This window comes from Colletotrichum acutatum, assembly GCF_030867785.1.
Source record: "Colletotrichum acutatum strain CBS 112980 chromosome Unknown BDZ83scaffold_7, whole genome shotgun sequence".
In the NCBI taxonomy this organism is placed as follows: domain Eukaryota; kingdom Fungi; phylum Ascomycota; class Sordariomycetes; order Glomerellales; family Glomerellaceae; genus Colletotrichum; species Colletotrichum acutatum.
The window spans coordinates 553748-575662 of record NW_026849001.1 but is presented as its reverse complement, the minus strand read 5'-3'; the positions used below and the strand labels follow the sequence as shown (position 1 = coordinate 575662).

The 21915-nt window shown below is 53.1% G+C and overlaps 6 protein-coding genes across 6 annotated transcripts; 4 read left to right on the top strand and 2 right to left on the bottom strand.

The window, feature by feature from the left end:
* Positions 1–150: 150 nt before the first annotated feature.
* BDZ83DRAFT_602594 (uncharacterized protein) lies at positions 151–3147 on the top strand. Its single transcript, XM_060507181.1, has 5 exons — positions 151–593; positions 646–941; positions 994–1146; positions 1198–2393; positions 2646–3147. The coding sequence occupies exons 1-5, from the start codon at positions 248–250 to the stop codon at positions 2755–2757; spliced, it is 2103 nt and encodes a 700-aa protein (XP_060370443.1). The 5' UTR covers positions 151–247; the 3' UTR covers positions 2758–3147.
* A 1827-nt stretch (positions 3148–4974) lies between these two features.
* BDZ83DRAFT_561156 (PIN domain-like protein) lies at positions 4975–5892 on the bottom strand (the record flags this gene model as incomplete). The annotated part of the gene is made up of 4 exons (XM_060503562.1): positions 4975–5256; positions 5309–5406; positions 5459–5793; positions 5849–5892. Coding segments are annotated over 4 exons (759 nt in total), but the record flags the coding sequence as incomplete, so codon positions are not given.
* A 2022-nt stretch (positions 5893–7914) lies between these two features.
* BDZ83DRAFT_403719 (2OG-Fe(II) oxygenase superfamily protein) lies at positions 7915–9634 on the top strand. Its single transcript, XM_060502858.1, has 5 exons — positions 7915–8434; positions 8496–8609; positions 8667–8683; positions 8737–8887; positions 8957–9634. Exons 1-5 carry the CDS (start codon positions 8267–8269, stop codon positions 9551–9553), a joined length of 1047 nt encoding a protein of 348 aa, XP_060370441.1. The 5' UTR covers positions 7915–8266; the 3' UTR covers positions 9554–9634.
* An 81-nt stretch (positions 9635–9715) lies between these two features.
* On the bottom strand, positions 9716–13156 carry BDZ83DRAFT_566994 (ATP dependent DNA ligase; the record flags this gene model as incomplete). Its single annotated transcript, XM_060503910.1, has 6 exons — positions 9716–10571; positions 10740–11645; positions 11805–11887; positions 11938–12031; positions 12085–12701; positions 12818–13156. The coding sequence occupies 6 exons, from the start codon at positions 13154–13156 to the stop codon at positions 9716–9718; spliced, it is 2895 nt and encodes a 964-aa protein (XP_060370440.1).
* A 2982-nt stretch (positions 13157–16138) lies between these two features.
* Positions 16139–17799, top strand: BDZ83DRAFT_747593 (uncharacterized protein; the record flags this gene model as incomplete). Its single annotated transcript, XM_060513462.1, has 2 exons — positions 16139–17502; positions 17565–17799. 2 exons carry the CDS (start codon positions 16139–16141, stop codon positions 17797–17799), a joined length of 1599 nt encoding a protein of 532 aa, XP_060370439.1.
* A 2117-nt stretch (positions 17800–19916) lies between these two features.
* Positions 19917–21397, top strand: BDZ83DRAFT_566603 (Isopropylmalate dehydrogenase-like domain-containing protein; the record flags this gene model as incomplete). The annotated part of the gene is made up of 6 exons (XM_060503864.1): positions 19917–19967; positions 20038–20058; positions 20113–20184; positions 20270–20864; positions 20918–21126; positions 21197–21397. 6 exons carry the CDS (start codon positions 19917–19919, stop codon positions 21395–21397), a joined length of 1149 nt encoding a protein of 382 aa, XP_060370438.1.
* Between the last annotated feature and the right edge of the window lie 518 nt (positions 21398–21915).

Here is a 21915-nt window from a genome sequence, read left to right as displayed (position 1 = left end):
TCCCAGCTCCAGTGGGGGAAGAAGTGGTGGTCGCATGCCCCGCATCAGTAACTGTACTTCCTACAGTAGGCAGGCACGACGTTCCGTGCGCTCCAGCTTTCTTTAATGGATTTGAGAACCGCGTTCGCGTGCTTCCTTCCCACCTGCCCACCACATATCACATATCGTCGTTGTAGCCCGTTGGCAACGTGCACCATCAACCCGCAACATCTTGTTCTTTCCCCCTGGAAACCGCATCCCAAGCCCGATGAACTTGCGTCTAGCACACATTTTCGCCTCGTGCACCGAGAAGTCCCGCCCCTTACCACCTCGAACGATTGCAGATTTAAAGAGTACAATGGCTGGACGGCGGCGACGAACGTCGGATTCGACGACTGGCACCGTCGAATCCGACAGACGGGTCTACGCTAAAGAACTCAGCATTCTCAAGAGATACGATCCTGTGGAGGGAGACATGCTGCAGACATTCGTTCTTGAGGATGCCATCGTCTGCGACAAGAAGGGCAATCCCGTTGAGCTCTTTACCGTCAATACACAGGGCCCATTCACGGTTCGAGGTCGTGTCATCATTGATGGACCGCAGACGGCAAGAGGTCTGGCTCGATCCATGAACACCCATTGCCTCCAATCGCTTACATTATGCAGCCGTGAAACCTTCTACGAAATCAGCCTTGATCGAAACCCACGAATGCACTCGTTACGCTATCGGCGTTAGCGACAATGGTTATGGCGCATGGGCTGGGGGCGCGGCGGGATGGTACGAAATTCGACCACCATCAGCCGCCTATAAGGCGATATTCGACCACACAATCGAAGGAGTTTCGGTCTACTACACGATTCTGGACATCATCGAGGAGCACGCCGAAGCCAGCACGAACAGGAAGGGCCCCAAGAAGAAGAAGAAGGGTGCGGCAATGACCATTGAGACGTTGTTGTTCAAGGTGAGCCTGACGCTGAGAAGAATCTAGCGATCTATGCTAACGCAAGTGACAGTATGCAGTAGCCATGGGCGATGGTGCTACTCTCGAGGAGGTGGAACAGCGCTGCGACGATCATGCATCTTTCCTTATATCCCATTTCTATGAAGAGCCAGAATTTGAATGGACGCCGACGCTCTTTTTCAAATGGATGACAGAGCGACACCCAGTATGTAGTAGCTCCACCTCACTTTGCTGGAGACCCAACTAATCAAGTAAGGATATTCATAAGAAAGTCCTTGAGCTCAGGAAGAAGAAACTAGCGGGAGTTAAGCCTGGTCCATTGATACCAGAGGAGACCGAAGCTGTGATGACGCCGACTGCTTCGGACGACCCCCCCGCGCAGAAGGCGTTGTCGAAACGGAAGCAAAGGGGCACACCTGCCGACGATAGCCAGACCGATTCGCACGACTTTGCTCTCTCAGCACGGGACATGAGGTCCAGATCAAGGGGCAAGACCAAAACGCAGTCACCACCCGCCCCTGAATCTTTGGAGGAACCCATGGCAGTGGACGAGACCGCAGAGGTTCCAAATCAAACGGAACTTGTCAGAACTGTCCATGACCGATCCAACGTGGACGCCCTCCTAGAAGCCATCGACGACATCAAACTCGAAGCCGAGCCGTTGAGTAAAGCAGCGTTCTCCAAAGTGTCATCAAAGTTGTACTACAAGTACAAGGTCAAAGCCTACCTGGGAGCAGCAGACATCCTCAAGTACTATGCAAAAGAGCTGGTTGAACGCCTGGATCAGGATGAGTGGAGAGGGTCTGGTTTCTGGAAAACGCTCGAGGAATCTGCCCAAGGTCCTCGCTTCTCTCTTGAGCACATACAGCTTGACCAAATTCCTGAAGCCCTAACGCGACGGAAGGCGAAGGAAGTATCAAACCCACGGAATCGTTGGCCATCACTTCCTGAAGAGGCCCAGAGGAGCACGGTTGTTGCAACTCCTCCTCCAAGACGTGTCGGTAGACCAGCTGGAAAGATGTCAGGCCTTCGGCTTGCGAGCACCGGTGGTAAACGACGCTTTGATTCCGGGGACGAGACCCCAGAAAGTATCTCTCGACAGGTCGCAAAGAGGTTCCATGCCGGCGACTCTTCTGACGAGGATGAAGTCATGAATGATGGCAGCAGCTCTGAAGATGACGATTCCAGTGTTGACTCTGCAGAATCGCCCACCGCCCTAAAGGTTGTCGTGCGAGCAGAGAACATCCCAACAACAATACCTAAAGGACCTAACGGCACTTGGGTCTGTGACGAGGATGACTGCGGGTTTGTCGAGCGGAACCCAGAATCAGAAGATGGACGTTTGAGAATCAACGAGCACATGCAGGATGAGCATTACCACGAAGACGAGAACAAAGTCCAACGCATCAACTTGGCAGTGACGGAGGGTGATAAGAACCACCTCCCCATAGAGTATGGCTCCCCACCCTCGTCTCCTGAATTTAGATATACCTTTGTTTCAGATGAGCCACCAGAAGTTTCCCCTTTTTGGGACACAAATCCGAGTGGATATGTTCCAGACGGAGACGAAAAACGGCCCTCGCTGCAGGTCGAATTTGATGTGGATAAGGGAAACGAGAACGTCATTTTTTCAGGCATCTAGGGCGCAATCTTGCAGGTCGTTCAGTTGTCCTTCGATATTAGTTTTGCTAACAACTGTTCTAGTCACCTGCTCGAGAAGATCCGCCAAATGGGCCACAAGATCCAAGCGACGGAAGGGTTGGAGATAAATGAGACGGCCGTGCCTCAGCCTATCAAGAGACGATTGCTCACTTGAAGGGCAATTGCTAGTGATGGTTTGACTCAGTCAGGGGTTACTTACGGCGAGACAGGGTTCGAGGACAGAAACACGGTTGGCTTGTTTGCATGGACTTGGCGTTTAGGGGGGATTTAGGAGACATCTTCAGCACGGCATAAGCTGATGGCGTTGGTTAGAGAGAGATCTCACGGATTGGCTCATGACGATGACGTGCATAAGTATCACCCCGATGTTCTGGCTTTGAGCCGCTGGCTTTGAAGGCACTGTTGTAGGAATCAACTAGACTTAATACCTGAAGCAGCTCTCCCACTTGGCATACAAATGCTCCTGTGTGCCACAGAAATAAGCAAGAGAATGCGAGAAACAGAGTCTCAGTGTTAGCTTAATACTTACCACAAGTCACCCGCGTAATTGGCCAGGAGTATATCATGTACATACCTCAGGCATAACTGGTTTATAGGTAAAGTCTGCTTCCATTCGTCTGATATAGAACAGCTAACCTACGGCTTTATGAAAATTGTAATGCAAACTTAATCTTTGTCTGGATCCAGCTTCGAGCTCCGCCGCACGCTCCGAACCCCCGAGGCTATACACGGACTGACATATGTCTCATATTCCACCCCGGAAGTGCATACTGCTCTCGTGGGGTAGCAGCTCGGCATCTCTTGTGCTGTCCAGTCCTTCGTCTGCTTTTGATTCTCCAACGCCACGCTCCAAGGCCAGACATCTTCAGCCCTAAAACCGCCTCTGGTCCAGGTACTTGCTCGCTGTTGACCATACCGCCTTGTCAGCCGCCGAAACCTCCTTGTTGAGCGTCTGTACGCCCTTGTGGATGGCGTCGAAAAAGGCAAATGCAAGTTGAATATCCTCCTTGAAGTTGGTAGCGTAAGGGAAGAACGCCACGGGGAACTCCTCGATTTTGGCTTGTCGCAGCTCGATGTCACCGGCGGGGAGCTCGTCCATGAGTGTCTTGACCGCAATGCCCAGAGCGATGTCAGGGTTGTGGAGGAAGGGCAAACTTTGTGAGACCAATTAGTGGCTGAATTGATTGAGGGAAAACAAGGATACTTACGTCTGGCTGATTTGCAGGTAGTCATCGCGATCTCTCTTTGACTGTGCGTATAGGAACATGGATGCCACAATTGCTTCAACGAGGTCGCGATCCGCCTCACGCACAGCAGTCGAAAGTGACCGGAAGAGGAGAAGATTCTTGTTGAGAGGGCCGGTGTATCCATTAGACTCGTGTCGAAGTTTCAATAGGGAGGCACATCTGCTGATGAGAAGAATGCTCGCCTTTTCTTCGTCAGTGCCGTTCATTGGCGCTCCATTCAGCTCTTCGTGTCGATGGCCTGAGTTGAGCACATCGTGCCGGATGAGCTCGAACGCATTCAAGATAGCCTCAAATATGTTGAGACCTTCAGGAACCTGCAAGTCCTTGAGCGAATCCTTCATCGCCCAGATTGCGCTGGCAACGGCGTTACCCCAGTTCGTCAATGTGTGCGAATCATCGACGTAGCCACGGAGATGGAGGAATCTCCAGATGGCAACCGCCGTGATATTCTGAACAGAATCGATGCCTCCAATACGCTTCTTCTCTTTGGGGAAGGTGCCTTTGACGAAATCATCGAACAGGAGTGCCAAAATCTCGAAAGCAATGGATCCAGGGGGGTCGTCGACACCTTCGGCGACAGTCTTGAAGGAGCTTTCCTTCACGTCCCATGTAGCGGCACGCTGAGATGGTGATGGCTGAAGAGACTTGTTGATTTTGTACGAGAAGTTATCGTCGAACCAAACCTTCATGGTGATGGCGTTGTGCTGGAGGCCACGGTGAAGTCTCGGTATCAGAAGCGCGATGCTCTGCTCCTTGAGAGGAACAAGTTGGCTTGTAACCAGTTTTCTATACTGTTCTGAAGCAACTCCGTCCAGCGTAGGCGTGACGACGATTCGGCTATGTGTTATGTAGTCGAGGACGCGGGAGCCAATGAGACCAGTGTTGAGGTAGTGAAACAACTCTCCGGGAAGCTGAAGACCAAGGTATTCGTGGTTATCACTTGTGATGTGATCAAAGTCGTTGACTTTGATCTCGCCTTCTTCGGATATATAGATAAAGTGGTTGACGGCCATCTTGGCTTGTCTGTACTTGTCCAGCCATTTGGGATCCTTTGACTTCAGAATGTCGCCGTAGGAGCTGCAGGCTGATTGAACAGATTTTTCCGACGCTCTGAGGAGGTTGACAGCATCATTGATAGTAAAAGGCTGGCGTGGATTGAGTGAAGTGTCCAGGAGTGGTGGGAAGGGTGGTAGGAAGGAGGTTCCGGTCATGAGGAGAGCGTCGCTCAACATGCCTTCGCTAATGTTCAGTGACCGCACGAGGTTCTTCTTGGATAACGATGTGACGGTCTTTGCCTCCCAATCTATCGTGCGAATTAGAGTGTCCTTGATCGGATACAGGATCAGCTCCTGCGAGCCCATGACAGCGGCGCATTGGTCCGAATCGATCATGTCGAAGTAGGCGAGCTAATAAGCCCGTCAGCATTGAATATCTCGGCTTGTCCGAGCTCGAACCTACCTGAGCGGAGGCATTGTAGGGGGGGACAAGGAAGTGCAGATCGTTGTCCTTCAGGATAGACTTGAGCAAGGGGTAGAGGTTCTGGATGCGAAAGGCGCCTGCAGTCTCATAGTCAGTGTGGCCCATCGACATCACAGCGATAATGCGTACCGCTGTTGGCACCGAACGCGTCGACAGCTTCCTGTGCGTGGCTGTTGAAGTATAGCTTCCAAGCTTCGTCCGTCTTCTGGTTGGCAGTTCGGCCTCGCTGAACGGCGACCTCCTCTTGGCCGGTCACAGATTGTCCATCGAAGATGAAGAAGGGTACGATCTTGTGTGCCTTCCATTGGTCGATATCAGCTCGGAGATGGTGCTCGATGCCAGTCATGCCACCCAGAGCGGGCAAGAGAGGTTCGTGGAAAGGAGGGGTGTCGAGGAAGAGTTGGAGGTAGTATGTCGCATCAATGGCTATCGCGCAGTCCTCGAGCTCGGAGACATCGTGACTCCTACCCAAATGATTTAGTCAAAGGAATCTTGACGTTGAAACGTTGTTCGACTTACGTTGCCTGGCCATTGATCCAAGCGTCCTCCACAAGACCTGTCATATTGAGTCAGTAAATCTCATGGTACAAATCGCAGAGCGTAGCGCGTAGCGCGGCGGTTGTGGAGCGCAGGAGCGAGAAGAAGCTGAGAAGCCCGGCCGGAATCGTCCTGCCCGCCGTTCCTTCCTGGTGTGGTGAAGTATGATGTCCCCGGAAAGCCGAAGTAGCCTTCTTTTTGACGGATGTAGCTCGAAAGCTTCGATGCCAATGCTTAAGCAGAGTCTTGATGCTTCTCGACAGGTGAAGCTACGGTTTATGGGTGTGTGTAGAGCTTCAAGGCAGGTACGGCGGAATCGGATGTTTTGAGGCGCAGGGGGCGGGTATGACGCAGGTAGCCTTGGAGACATGTGACGGCGAGGCGAGGGTTGGGAAGAAGGAGATCGGAGAGGAGAGCAGAGGGCCAGCGCATCGCGGGGTTGGGATTCCGGAGAGGCGGGAGAGAGGAGGGAGACTCACAAGGCATCTTGTCGGGCCTTGCGCAACGGCGAGGAGCTTGTCAGCTCGAGTTGACAACAAGCCGTTTGGAGGTGGGAAGCGGGTGGAGCTTGGGTCGCGAGACCACTCAGGGGAGCGGAAGCAAAGAGACTGGGCGCTTTGTAGAAGAAGTCGGGATAACTTGCAAAGGAATGACTGAGCTTGTCATGAAAAAGGGAACGGCCGTCTGCAGGGCCAATGACACTGACAAGCGTGTCTCAAAAAGAAGAGGGGAGCTTTTGGAAAAGAACGCTGGCGCTGGCGGAGGGGAGGTAATTGGGAAAGTTTGGGGGTTCAGGAACGCAGGTGCGAGGTACCGCACCGCTGTACAGGGGGAGCAAGTTGGCAACCCTTGGGTTTCGAGGCGCTAGGGAAGTTGTAGGGTTAGCGTGTGTGAGAGGTGGAAGGAACCTATGGAAGTGAAAAAGATGTGGGTGCCATTTGTGGCGGTGCATGTGGCTTGTAGCTTCTACAACTGTCTCCCTGAGTTCCTCCTACGATGTTTCCACTGGGAAGGTGCTTTCCTTCTGTCTACAATGGCTTTTCCTTCAGGTTGCATATTTAGGCGCCTGTGGACATTTCCCATCTTACCTAGGTAACGTACCTTAAGGTAGCGTAACAAGAATCATCGGATGCACCATCCACATATGGAGGTTCTGTTGATAAACTTGGCAAGCCTCAAGAGAAATACGTCCACCACCTCTTGGTTATACGATGTCAAGCAAGCAACCAGCAACACGTTGTCAGTCCCGGTTCCCGCCAACACGAGCCATCGCTCGAGCCACAGGCAGCATCAATTGACCGACCATGCAGCGGTTCCCGTCCCCGCTGCCCCGATCCCCGCTCTTTATATTCGCCTGTCCTCTGTGTCAGGGATGTGCGATGCAGCCATGTCTTGATCCCTCTTCTTCGCCGGCCCCTTGCATGTCCGCCCCCCCGACAAACATCTTCAAATGACATTTCTTGGAGCAATGCAAGCTTTCAGGTTACAGCTCCAATGGGGACTGCCGTCGCGTACTTCCATCATCTTCACATATCCGGCCCCTACACCGATGACCGGTCACTGGCATTCAATCACATTCCAAATATACGCTCAATGGCGTCTCCATATCTCAAACGCTTGCAGTTGTGCACCAATCTGGAACACTCGAGGTCTACATGGTAGCATTGAGCATAATCAGCTTCCCTCTGTCTGTTCCTCGTCCAAACCACGTGGCAAGGAGCTTAGGTACCAGAAATGTATCAAGAACACACAATGGCGCAAGTGTGGCCTGAACCCTGCTCAATTGACAACCTGGCCCTGGTGCATGCGGAGGTTTCTTCAACCAGAGCAACACTGACATCAAGACCTCAACTAGACAGGCTCTTTTCACTTCATCCTCTGTAAGCTTGGACTACATGTCAGTGGCTTTCTCGGCCTAATCTGACCGTTGGAATCCGTGGCGTTGGGGAACGTTTGCTAGCTGACAAGCTCTTGTCAAGTTTGAACTTCGCTACTTGAATATTACCTTCTCCATTCTAATACACGAACATCCACTGCCCCTCTCAGTAAGTAGGTTACACATCCGAGGAGTGCAACATGACAACGCAAGACCCATCAGCCTCTCGTGAAACCAAATCTGACCACGGATATCCCGCTGCCTCGGCCCTCTCCGCCCTTCAGTCACTATCAAACGCTTCGTAATAGTCATTACCCAAGTCGTTGCCCCGGCCCCAAGCGGTCCCGTCCGCCCCTCCATCATCCCAGTCTTATCGCTTATCGCATCCCACTTCGCGCGACTTCAGTTGAATCTCGCCCCTCCAACCCTCCATTCTCATAAGTCAGCTCCGGCCGCTTCCCTTCCGGAGTACTTTATCTGACCTACTGAACCGTTAATCACAAACGGACGGAGGCAAATACACCATGGCGCCCAAGGCTAATATCCCAATTATTGACATTGCCGCGGAGGGTGTCGACAGGGCCGCCATTGCGCGCCAACTTGTCGATGCCGCCGTCGAGCATGGCTTCATTTACATCCGTAACACTGGCAAGTACATCACGCTAAGCGACCAAGACTCGGCATTTGATCTGGTATGGCCCAACTTGAAGTTGAATCCCTTTTGAGAACTGCTCGACTGACAAAAGGAAATAGTCCAAGAAGTTGTTCAAGGCACCTGTCGAGGAGAAGGCGGCGTGCACTATCCAGAAGAACAACCGCGGCTGGTCCGGTATGCACTCTGAGACTCTCGACCCCAAGAATCAAAAGGTATGGTTGATCCTGCCCAAAATCTAGGGAATATCCAGATGTTAACTTTCTTAATAGGTCGGCGATTACAAGGAGTAAGATTATAGTGTCCCTAAGCTCTTGGCACTTTGACTTACACACCATTCAGGGCCTTCAACTTTGGCGAGTTCAAGGATGGCAAGGCCCAGCAACCTCTGCCTCCCACCATTCAATTAGATGAGCCCTTCCTGAACTCGTTTAGAGATCAGTGCCATACCCTCTGTCTGGAACTCCTCGAGCTTCTCGGCATTGGCCTCGATGTATTTCTTTCCTCCCCCTTTTCTCCAGCTACCCTCTCTCCACGAGCAGCTCACTGAACTTGTCACCAGGTCAACCCCACAGACTTCTTCTCGTCCGCCCACCTCCGCTCAAAGGGCGACTCGGGCACGATCCTCCGCATGCTCTACTACCCGCCTACCTCAGCCACCTCCTCCAACCCAGACGACGTCCGCGCCGGAGCCCACTCCGACTACGGCTCCGTCACCCTCCTCTTCCGCCTCCGCGGCCAGGCGGGGCTCGAGATCCTCACCCGCGAAAACACCTGGGCCCCCGTCCCCGTCACGCCGCCCGGCACCGAAGCGGATGCCCTGCCGCCCATCCTCATCAACATCGGCGACCTCCTCAGCTACTGGACCAACGGCCTCTTCCGGAGCACCGTCCACCGCGTCGTGTTTGGCGGGGAGGGCGCCGAGGGCGAGACGGATACGGGGCCGAGGTACTCCATGGCCTTCTTCTGTCACCCCGTGGGCTCTGTGGCGCTGGATCCCGTGCCGAGCGATAGGGTGAAGGAGTTTGTCGCGCCCGAGGGGACGCCGAACGCGAATCCTTATGCGGAGCGCAAGGTCATGACTGCTGATGATCATTTATTCATGAGGCTGAGGGAGAGTTATAAGGGGCTGTACAAGGAGGAGGAGGCCAAGGCATGAGTTTTCCCAAGTGGAAAAGTCCGAATTCGTCATGTTCGTATGCATTCGTAAAACAACCCATAACGTTGTGACCTGTTGTATCCCTGGCTACGCTATGCAAAGTACAGGCATTATCATTCCCATTCCCAAAGTCAACATCTGAAAAAAAGAGATCGAGATATGCTAAGCCAATCCAACCCACCACTTCCTCTTGGGATCCGGTTGCTCCTTCGACGGCTTGGATCCTTTGAGCACCTTTTCCAATGCCGTGACATCTTCCAAAAGACGCCAGTCGTACACCTCGACGTACTCGCGCCGGCCATTCAGCGTGTACACTGGATTGCTATCCAGACGTCTCATCAGGATCTTTGTTCCTTCTCTGCGGTTGTGTTCGACAAAGCAGATTTTTCGGGGCCGCTTTCTTCTGGGGCGGTTCGTGGCCGATGTAGATGCAGGTGTTGTGGAGTGGGATGATGATGATGCGATTCTGTCGGAGGATGCTGTCCAGTCTTGCGGATCCGCGGTCCATTCGTGAATGCCGTGCAGAGGGAGAAGATTTTCAGTGACCCAGGGTTGTTGTGCGATACAGGGCGCGAGTAAGACTATCGTGTCTGTAAAGAGACAGTTGTCGCCTGCGTGTTGGCACATGGGCTTCACCTGTGTAGACGAGGGGTATGCCGCGCTCTGATGACGCGGCTCAGGTGTTTCTGCTGCAGATCCTGCCATCGGTTTGCCCGGCTCATGTAAGACAGGAACGTTTGGACTAGCCGCTTTCTGGTCCATCACGATGCGCTTTGTTGTTGCTGGCCGTGTCTGGGACGCCTGAGGAGAGAGAGAAGTCTGATTGGCACTAATATCCCCGAGCGGTCGACGGGTTGGCGGAGGCAGCTCTCGACCGGCGGTGCCAGATTCGGAAGAAACCCTTGGTCGCTTCTGCGGAGTTGCATCTTCCCCTTCTAGACCCCTTTTGCTGGCCCTCGGCGAGTTTGCTGCTTCACTGGCAGTATTGTCTTCAGCGGTGAAGTCCATTTCTGCTGCCCTGTCCGATGAGGTTGGAGGGTTGGTGAGAGTTGGCTCTGGGGCTTCTGCCAATGCTGGTAACCGTTGGAGAGGCTTGGTAGGGCTTATGGAAAAATTCGGCGCTGGCGAAGTTGAAGGCCGGACGGAAGAAGTGCGAGATGGCGTCATGAGAGAGCCCGTCGTGGACTGGCTGACTACATCAACAGGGATACCACGAGGGTCCGCTCTTTCCAGTTTAGCAATCCAGTCCAGCATTTCCTGACTGTCTTCCATGGCCGGGGTGGTGGTTGCTTCTTCAGCCACGGCCTGCAATTCGGAGAAAGAGATTGTGTCTATGAAGGATCGGTCAAAATGAACCTTTGACACTTGAGGAAACCTGGGCTGCCAGAAGTTGGTATTTCCCTCCTTATCAAATGAGAAACAGCGGACTTCAAAGACCAGCGGTTCGGTGAAGACAACGGCGGGCATCTTTTGTTGAGCGATGCCTGGTGCGAGATGAAGGATCAAGGCATCGTTGTCATCGAAAGATACTGGCATCGGGTTTCCGTAAGTCGAGACGGTCTTGAGGAGGGTCTCGTTGAGTTCCACCTGGTGAACCACTGTGAAAACAGGCTGGGCCTGACACCTTTCTACATCCTCCTTGTTCTCGAGGCAACCGAGGTAGAAGTGTGTCCACTTGAGGTTGGGAATGCCGTAGCACTTTGCCTTGTCTGCGTCGTACCGCGCTGCAACCACAGCAAAGTCGCCCACATCACCAAAACCTCCAATGTACTCTTTCTTCAGCTTGATGGGGCAACCAGCAAAGGAGCGGCGACTCTCGCTGAAGTCGAAATAGGGGTCGTCTGGCTTCAGCACCAGGCCTTCCTCCCGGGCGGTGATGGACTCAGCAAAGGCTCGTCGTAGATAATGCACTCCCAGTCTATCATTGAGGTCAACGACTTGTCGCTCCACGAGGTCGGCATGACCCTCTCGGCGGTTAATCAACTCAGTCAGTCGCTCAAAACGCTCGTTCTGGCCTGTACCCAACAGAGATTCCCCATCGATGAGTAAAACGTCAAAGTAGACAATCATCAAGTGTTCATAGTCGTAGCGCCTAGAGACATCATTTTAGATCCATGATGTTGGTTAAGCAGACAAAGTTCCCGTCCGCCAGGCGCGTTGAGCGAAAGGAGGAGGGAGACGAATTGCAGGTAAGGAAAGAGGCGGCTTAATGAGGGGGTGCGGGCTGATGTTCCCGGAAAGGTTGACTTACTGCGAGTCTGCTTCCGTATTCAGATAGCTGCCTGACCTTGTAACGTATTTGCGTATCTTATGGAACGGCATAATCTTCTTCTCCTATTTATCTTGTCAGTTTTCGGACATTGTGCTGATGCGATGGAGCATACCAAGTCACTGTAGACGACGAGCTCGCCCTCAAGGATACATCCCTTGGAGAGCTTGCAGTTCGATTTCCCGATGTTGAGAGAGTCGCGTATAGCTCTGCTCTCATCAGCAAATGACAAACGTGTGGTAAAGTGATGTTGAAGGCTCACCCGTGTAACGCAGCGCGGTCTTTGGTGCTATCCTTGCCACTCTTGGAAAAGATTTGGATGCATTTGAACCCCTTGCTCAAATCTATGTGAATTTGGCAATACTCGCCATCCATTTTCTTCTCGCAGCTCATACGGCCTTGGATGAGCTTCATGCAGTGCTTGATGCTACGCCCTGTAAGCCAGAATGGCCTTCCGACCTTGGTGCCTAGGACGGGCGTCAAGTGCTGCATTAGATCTCTCCGCTTCTGATTTCCTGAGCCATGGAGGAATGAGGGCTCTTTCCTCAGCTTTCTGAGGAGAGACAAGGCCGCATCAAAATTGTCCTGAACCCTGAGTATCATGGGTAGTAGGGGGTCGTAACAGTGATAGAGATGAGAAGGATCCAGCATGACTGGCTGGAAGTTCTTCAGTATCAGTCGGGTAAGCCATTTCGCCTCTCGCGCTTGTAGGCGAAGGTATACGTGACCAAGCAGTTCTTGCCGATTGATGTTGCTGGGATGGGGCTGTGAGGCCCGAACAACGGGCGAGCTGAACCTACACAAGGCAGCGAGGTTGTTGAGGGTTGAATCGATTTCCTCAACAGTTACAGCATCTTTTCCGACGCAAATGGGCGGAGGCTAGCAGTGATGTCAGCGTGGTCAGGTCCTCTTATTATATTACTCCCTCGTTTGTGAGCTGTTGTGAGCTGGGAAAAGCCCCTCCATTCCAGTTTGTAACGAGGCCAGGAACTCACCGTTTCCTTGAAGACTCTTTCCACACAGTCAGCCAGATCCTCGCCGCGACCGGCCTCTTTGTATCGACGCAATTCTTGGAGACGTGACGTTCCGAGGCCAAAGGTGCGACCAATGATGTTGGCTAGCGTGTCGGCCTGGATGCAGTATACGCGATCGGTACGCTTGTCTGGGAGGAGAGTAGAGAGCAGAGCAGAGGCATCTGTCTCAGGATCATCAATACGGTGGCGGTTCAGCGTGAACCAGTTGGATACGCGTTGCTTCAGATTCTTATCGCCGGCTTTACACTGTTTGTATGCCTGCTCCAGAAGATCGCAGACGAGAACAAAGGAAACAGGCATCGTGACGGCTTTGTAGGTCTGGCATGGCCGCGAAGGGTAATGCCAGTCGTCAGAGGATTGCCTGAAATGTTGTAGATGAATCGAACAAGTCGTTCCTTTCTGAGAAAGCGGTTAGGTTCACGTCACCGAGAAACCAAAGGCATGGTAGGCACCAGTGAACGAATGTTGGGTGAGTTGAAGGGCTATTCAGTAGTGGACCGTGATGATGCCTAAGGTGAAATGCTACCGACTTTTGCTGCCTTCCTGTTCCGTCACGGCTTCCAGATGGCTCCTGTGCCTCTTACGAGCGTCATGCAGATAGTTACTACCGCGGGAAGGTCGCGTCACGCGTCTCAATTAGTGGTGGTGCGCTCTCACGTGTGTGCGTGCATTTGCGTCGTGTAGGGCACCTCAGAACGGACGGATTACGTAGGTAGGTAGTCCACCTCAGTGACATGCACCAGAACCAGACTGGCGGCTCAAAAGGTGGGTGAAAGTCAATTAAGTGCATGCGTAGTGGTGTGATTGGGTAATTATGCATCGAATCCCAACTTTGGTTTACCCTTACGTGCCGTAGTGCATGCACAAATGGAGGCCTTGGTAAATGCATAAATGGGCAGGTTCTGGAAAGTCCAAAGGAGCAGTCACGTGGGTCTCTGACAAGAGTCGGGGAAACAAACTGCGGCTGTGATTGGCTGCTAATTTCAGGGAAATTGTCAGATTGGGGAGTCTCCACACAGACCACGGTTCATCCCAGCTCTTTCCTGCGGACCCTTGCCGGGACCTGCACACCTGCACACCAGCACTCTTTCATAGTATTTTGTACCGTACGCAGTAGTTTTCTTGGAGATCTGCTAGCTGCTGCCTCGGGCCCTTTTTCCAAGACTTTCCCGTCCGGCGCCGCCGTCAGTCCGCCGCCCATCTTTCGAGCCTGTTGCCCGGCCGCCCATCGGTTCCTGACAGGTTCTTGACTCCTGCTGCGGCTTGTTGCAGCGTCGCTGCGTCTTTACAGGTTCCTTGCAGACGATGGTGTTGCACGCTTGCTGCATTTGCTGCAAGCCCCTGAATAACGTCCATCCTAGTGGATCGCCACGCCTGCAAACGCAAGCCTTGGCCCACTGGTTTCCGTGTGAGCGTCGACGATGGTTTCGTTTCGTCTTGTTGATCTAACGAGGCGTCCATCAAAACAATGGAAAACGCATGTGCGATGCCAGATCCAAGGTCGAGAACAATGGCCCATCAGAGATCGGAGGGGGGTGATGCCTGCTTATCCAGAGACCTTAGTACCTATTAGCTTAGCTGTCACTGTCAACAGGGACGATGGATGTAGAGTAAACATTGCACTGGAGAAAAAAGAGAGAAAAAGAGGCCCAGGCTAAAACAAAGGCAATGCGTTTTACGGATACCACTCTCAAGAACACCACCACCGTCCACGGCTCCGTCATCAACGGCTCAAGGTCAGACCACATGCTCCGGTTCCCATCCCAACAACCAGGGCCGTAGCCAACAAAAGAGTCAACTGACCTACTGCCGCTGCTGCCATCGCGTTGCATCTACCCGACTATCAATTTGAAGGTGCCCGCCTAGTCACAGTTCTTCTTCTCTTACTCGTCCATTGTCAACTTCATTCTTTCATCCCACCATCTTCATATCTCTCACCCACCCTCCTCCGCCATTGGTTCGATCTCACCGCCGCTGTTCGCTCCTGCCGCTGTCAATACTGTCGCCATTGCTTCTTCTCTGCCAGCCTTCATCCAAACACCTCCTCACCTCATCTCAACCTTACCTTACCCAACCTTGCTCTCTCCCTTACGGATACCAATTACATAGCATACGACGACGGGTACCTTACCTCATACTTTGGGTCCAGACATCGGTCTCCCTGTTCCCCTTGTACGATCCCAGGTCAACAACACGTCTTCTATCAACAAGGCATCAACAAGCAAGCATCAAGCAATTCGAGCAGCATTGACAGCACAGAGCCACAGTACAGGGCCTCGCCCATAGCCGCATCCTCTTTTCGACCTCGCTTGGTCGTCACAATTTCTACATCAACACACGTTTCCCCATTTCCAGTCCTTGTTCCTCATCCAACTGGGAATCTGTGCCCGAATCCGTCATTCAAACCCATCCAAGGTTCCCGACGAAGCGAAGACAGGCGAGATCAAAAGTTTCCACTGGACCGCTGCAGCAACGCAACTCCTTGACTACCGAGCTTTCCCACCCGGTAGCTTCTACTCCACAACCTAGGAGTCAGTCACACACACCTCGCACTGCAGTGACAGAGCAAGATTGAAAGAGGTCGAGGCCCGCCCCTATCTGCCGCAGTACAGCAAAATACCCTCGTCCGCCACGCCAGCTCGGCCAATCTCGCTGTCCAATCGTCGCCCCCGTTGCGCTGCAACCCTCATTCAACGGCCCCCTACCAGACCCAGACCGCAGACCCAGAGAGGAGTTCCTTCAAGTCCCCAGCCCACGCAATCCGACTACCCCTACTGGCAGTCTGCCACTACGGAGCACCAACTGGATCTCCTGCTTAGGTTCCTGAACCTGGATCCCCCCCGACCCCCGAACTTTCAATCCTCTCCGGGCCGCCCTCTAATCGTTGCACTTTGTGGCTATCTGCCCGGTCCAGTCACTCTCTTGCTGAGCCTGTGCCTGTGCCTGCACAACAACAAACACGCACACCTTCGGGCTGTCAATAATGACCCTCTTTCCACTCTACTCATGACAGCCATTTTTTTGCTACAAATCTGCTTCATCTCTGCTTGCTCACGCACTCTCTTATATGACCACCAGAGACACTTGAATTCCTACAAGGCTGTCGTTGCCAAAAGAACGAATCACGCTCACTCCTCCGCCGTCTGGAGACAGCGGCATACTCGGCGACCCAACACCGCCTCTCCCTCGCATTCTTCGCCTAAGCGCCGTCGAGCATATACCACCACCGCCGATTGCCAATCCTTGCACGAGGCGTCCACCGCGCACTTTGCTCGCGCTGAGATGCAGAGCACTCACGAGATCATACGCCGTCGTGCCTCTGTGGTTGAGCGTCCGCCGGCGGACCCCCCGGCCACCACGACCACCACGGCTTTTACACCACAACCCGCCGTCACCCCGAGGTCTTCATATTTCAAGTCTTCAGAAGCCCAAATCGAGACTCTGATCGGAGAGATGGAGACCCCAGAGGCTGTGACGCCTCCTCCGCCTACTCCCTCAACCCAAGAACGTTTTTCGCGCGCGTCACGTTCAGAGTCGAACGCATCGCGTAGCACGAACCGACTCTCACTCACCCTTCCTATTGCACCACCAACCAGCGATCCTTCTCGCCCAGCTTCCGTCGCGACGACATCGTATCCCCCGACGCCTGTCGACAGCTCGACCGTCACATCACCTTCAGACCCCAATGACTTCATCATTGCGATAGCAGCGCAAGAGCGACGTGTCTTGGAGATTCGCGAAGAACTAGCTCGCGCCGAGGGTGAGCTGACGAGACTGAAGCAGCAGTGGACTATCCAAGGCGGTCAACGAAAGAGAGAGATTCGCAATGAGCCGATGCGTCCACTGGCGCCTCAATTCGAGCCATCCTTATTGGACGATGATGAGGCGGGCTTGAAGAGGAGTGTTGAATTGGATCGGAGGAAATCGCTTCTGAGAGATTTGCAGGGACAAACCGGGCCCAGGGAATATAGACGAAGAGTTCTCCGTGGCGGGCACACGAGGACGCTATCGCTACTCTCACCAACCAAGCCGGAGAGTTTCGCTGTGCACGAGGATACCGCCAGTCTGAAGTCGCTAGAACTCCGGTCACCGCCCATGCTGTCCCATGCTGCGCTTTCCAAGAGAGCATCCTGGCAGCCGCGCTCATACAACACAGCCGTCCCCCCCGTCGCAAAGCAAATGGCACAGGACTTTAAGCTAGGTCTGTGGAGCTTCGTGGAGGATATCAGACAAGCTACTGTCGGCGATGAGCCCATCAATGGTGGACGTCCGGGCTCGACGGACCCCCATGGCAGGAGGTCGTTTGCTGGAGACCAGGACACCATCAAGGCCAACAGCTCTTCTCGCACGAGGGTCCCGGTGAACTCTGCCTTTGACTTGCCGCCCATGGACACGCCTAGCAAGCCGTCCAAGGCGTTGCAGGAAAGACCGAACCCTAAGCCCGCAACCAAGTCCACAACGACAAAGGCCAAGCACTTCTCATGGACTCCGTTGACTTTCGACTCCTTCGATGACAACGACTGGTCCAATTGGGACTCACCTCAGCCGTCCTCGGCCAAACCAGCACGCTGGAGTGGATCGACCGTTGGTGGAGCAGAGGACCTTGCGTCAATGGCCGAGACCAACGACGAGAATGTGACTCCACTGTAAGAGCCTCACTAATGATGTCTGCCACCCTACAGGTATACTAAGACATGTGTGTGAACAGTAAAAAGAAGTCGTCGATCACCATTGACACATCCGCTGCTCGGCCCGAGCCTCGACCTGAGTCAGCCCTCTTGTCTCCCGCTAGGCTGGAAGAGCTTCTGCCAACCGTCGTCAACAAGCTGTCACCCGGCAATCTCAAGCGAACAGCCAACAACCTCATGGATGAATGGGAGAAGAGCCTCAAAGAGAGCGACCAAGAGGAGCAGCTCATTGACTTCAAGGAAACAACGGCTTGAGCCACGTTTACGAGTCGCAGTCATCACGACGAAAATACACAAGAATCGGCATGCTAGTGTTGCAGCGAACCTGCCGACGCTGCACATACACGAACTCATCGCATTGATTACAGTATAGATAAAAGTACAAAAAACTGGACCGAACTGCACAAAGCGGCGAGATGAAATGAGCGGACAGGTTTTCTCCGCTGAACATAGAATATCCATTGGAGGCCAGAGCAGGGTCTCGGGAGAGTTATCGAGAGGAAAAGAGCAGCGAGGATGCTGTTCAGATATCGGCAAGTCAAGGAGGACTTGCATGGATAATCAGAGCTGCCGTGAAAGGAGCTCATATCGGCGTATGTCTGGGTGCGCGGTCTGGCAGTCATTTCATGATGATGAATGACCTGTTGGATATTGGCAATGGCATAATGACGATACTAATGAATGTACGAACGTAAAGTTTTCGTGCTTTGGGATGGGATCAAAACATTGGCGTACGATACTGTTGGACCTTGCTGCTCAGCAACTCTCAGACCTTGTCTACTTGCGTTATGGTGACAATACGGGAGTTGAAGCTTCAGGAATGACTTGCTTAAATGTAGTTAGTTAGACTTAGTGTTAAATGTTTATGATTCAATGGTCAACCAGTTTAGTTCAAGTGAAGTCGATGCTTTAATGTGCAGCACGTAGTCCACGGCTTCACTTAAGAAGTTGTCCCTTGCCTATCTAACGATTGTAGTTTTTCATTTGCTTCCACCAAATGAAATGTTCAGTTGTTCCGGGAGCCTTAGAGAGACAAGAGTATATGCTAGAAGAGTTATATCAAGTTGTGGCATTACATCCGCGGTAAACGAGTCTGCAAAGGTGATATCTACTAAGGTAGATAAGCAAGGGATGCCTGAATAGGTGCCGTCTCGGGGCCAACGGTGCGGAGAACAAGCTGTGTCTTAGAAGCAGCTAGCCAGGTCGTGGCAGTGCAGCTTTCTCAGGCTCCTAGCAACCCAAAGTGGCCGGCGGAACTTCTTGAACGACTACCGGCCTGCCGCTCCGTATTGAACCGAACTGAGGTCATCCCTACCTCTGGATTTTTACCTTGTGAGAGGGACGAAGAAGCTAGTGTTATGTCATTTTCCGAGAGCGAAACCATACTATAGACCATTCAAAAACCTCACCAATGAGGAGATCAGCCCCAAACAAAAGTATACGGTCAGCCATGTTACAAAAGTTTCCTGTATTGCAAAGTGCATGTAAGTCGGGTTCTGTCCTCGCGTCGGTGACAGTTCGTCGTTAGTGTCACCACCAAACTCTCACCCGCTGTTCGATTATCCATTGGGAACTATCCATCGTGATGGGGAAAGCGATTGACAAGGTCAAAGGGGACCGCTTGTCGTCTAGAAGTTTGGCTCCTCAAAGGTTTCTCGAAAGTAAAGGGATCAATGAGATGCATTGGAACTCCGATCTACCTTTTGCTGCAAATCAGCAGTGGAGCTTCGTTCGACTAGCAGGTTCGTCTGACCAGTTGAGACATGCTCCTGTGGAGTTCGAAGTCGCGGGAGGTCTGTTTCAAGAGAGTTTGGATCGTGCCATGCAGAGAGATGATCTTTGCAAGATCTTGAGCCGTAGAAGCCGGTTAGGTCTACTTGCTTTGAGGTCAGAGTTCCCAAGCGCGTTACTTGGGTCAGATTCAATTTCACACGAAAAGCATCTGGTTCGCATGTACGGAGTACCATCCGCGCTTGCCGCGGCGAAGAGCAGTGGCCTCAAAGCTCAAGGTCGAGAACGATGGGCGAAGTCTGAGGATCGTGTTATCGACAACTCGGCAAATGCCAGCACACCTCAGTTGAGGCCCAGATCAGCAAGGGAACAAGCCGAGAAGGCTATCGGGCCTGAAGCAGGCCGAAGCTTCCCCCGATCTCGGCAGGTGGGGTGTGGGGTTGAGGGGAGGGTTCTCCAGGGCACTTAGCAGGGGCGGGGCACTACTTACTTTTGCCAGCGAAAGCAGGCCATTCCAGACGAACAACTCGTCCCCGACTTCGCTCAGCTATATATCTCGTCGAACTTAGTCTTCAATTACCTTACTCTCTCTTCCAATTACCCCTCCTACGATACCCCTCATTCAGAAAAGTATTGCAATCATGGCGGAACACAACATTGTTGTCTTTGCGGGCGACCACTGCGGCCCAGAGGTGACTGATACCCCCGAACTTTCCCACCAGAAATTTGAGCAGAGAAAGGCTGACTTTGGGTATTTGACAGGTCATCGCTGAGGCAATCAAGGTACGAGGCTGGTATTTGCGACCTGCAATTGAGCATATCTGACGCGGGATACAGGTCATCAAGACAGTCGAGAAGCTGAGCCCGACTGCTGGCAAGTTCAATCTGCAGGACCACCTGCTCGGAGGGGTAAGTCGTCCCCCGATGACGGATATCACGGGCCCAAAGACATCCATGAGAAAAGTCTCTTGCTAACATCGGAATTTCTCCCCAGTGCTCAATCGACCAGACCGGCTCCCCCCTCACCGACGAGGCCCTCGCTGCCGCCAAAGCCGCCGACGCCGTGCTCCTCGGCGCCATCGGTGGCCCTGAATGGGGCACCGGCGCCGTCCGCCCGGAGCAGGGTCTCCTGAAGCTGCGCAGTGAGATGTGCGCCTACGGAAACCTCCGTCCCTGCTTCTTCGCGTCCGACGCTCTCGTCGAGTCCTCCCCCCTGAAGGCGTCCGTCTGCCGCGGCACCGACATGATTATCGTCCGCGAGTTGACTTCGGGCCTGTATTTCGGAGAGAGAAAGGAGTACGATGGAACCAATGCGTTCGACACTACCGTTTACACGAAACCCGAAATCGAGCGTATCGCGCGGTTGGGCGGTATCCTGGCCAGGAAGAGGGGAGACTCGCGGGTTATCTCGCTAGACAAGGCAAACGTGTTGGCGACAAGCAGACTCTGGCGTACTGTCGTTGATGAGGTCTACAAGAACGAGTTCCCTGACCTCAAGGTTGAGCATCAGCTTATTGACAGTGCGGCTATGATCATGGTCAAGAACCCGACGCATCTGAATGGCGTCCTGTTGGCGCCTAACTTGGCTGGTGAGCGAGGCTCCTCGCCCACCTCGAAGACGGTTTAGCTGATGAAATTATAGGTGATATTCTTAGCGACGAGGCGAGCGCCATCACTGGAAGCATAGGACTCCTCCCCAGCGCAAGTCTCTGCGGAGTGGGCACTGCAGTGCCTTCTATTTGCGAACCTATTCACGGTAAGCCTTCTTTCTTTTTCAAACCCTCATGTGGATATCAGTCGCTAACGCAGATGACAGGGAGCGCGCCGGACATTTCAGGCAAGGGTATTGTGGTACGTCGAGACCCCATTTTGGGCGATTCCTATCCGTTTGCTGCAAGCACATAGCTGACATCATCTCCAGAACCCCATTGGCACCATCCTTTCCGTCGCCATGATGTTCCGGTACTCTCTGAACCTCGGCCACGAGGCCAAACTCATCGAGGACGCCGTCCGCGTCGCCATCGACGCCGGGCTAAGAACCAAGGATATGGGCGGCAACACGAGCACCGCCGAGGCAGGAGATCTGATCGTCGCTGAGCTGTCCAAGATTCTCAAGGCGTGAGATGTCTTATGCGAAAAGCAGAACTAGGAGTGAGGTTGAAACAGAAAAAGGGAAAATCGGGGTGGAGAGTGGAGGGTGGAAGAACCAAAGACAATAGTAGCTAAAAAAGCGAAACGAGTCGAGGAAAGCAGTGGCTGACAGAAAAGTGCTGAGAAGAGATGAGCTTATTAGCACTGGTGAGGAAATACAAAAAAAAATGAGGTTAGCTTGACTGGGCAAGTTGGCTAAAGTGACTGGCTTCTGTATCACGGACAACCAGGCCTACCACCACCATCGTCGCCGCCGCTACTGTCATCGACACTTAAAAGGATCCAGAGAGACCTTTGTACGAAGGGATCGTCCGACATGCCAGCCTACGTCGACCTTCAGGTCCCTCACATTACCTGATTAGCAATATTAGAAGTACTTTAACGATAGCTTAGCTACTCCTGCGTCAGTGTGGTAGTAGTGGCATCTCCAGGCCTAGCTGGCAGCAGCACATAGTCAATCCAACCAGACTACACCGTCAAATCAAGCGA

Bases quoted from the DNA above. Each gene is read 5' to 3' on its own strand.
- BDZ83DRAFT_602594 (XM_060507181.1), top strand. From the start codon at position 248: ATGAACTTGCGTCTAGCACACATTTTCGCCTCGTGCACCGAGAAGTCC. The intron at 594-645 runs GTCTGGCTCGAT...TACATTATGCAG, and splicing joins TGGACCGCAGACGGCAAGAG to CCGTGAAACCTTCTACGAAA. The intron at 942-993 runs GTGAGCCTGACG...CGCAAGTGACAG, and splicing joins TTGAGACGTTGTTGTTCAAG to TATGCAGTAGCCATGGGCGA.
- BDZ83DRAFT_403719 (XM_060502858.1), top strand. From the start codon at position 8,267: ATGGCGCCCAAGGCTAATATCCCAATTATTGACATTGCCGCGGAGGGT. The intron at 8,435-8,495 runs GTATGGCCCAAC...AAAAGGAAATAG, and splicing joins AAGACTCGGCATTTGATCTG to TCCAAGAAGTTGTTCAAGGC. The intron at 8,888-8,956 runs GTATTTCTTTCC...ACTTGTCACCAG, and splicing joins TTCTCGGCATTGGCCTCGAT to GTCAACCCCACAGACTTCTT.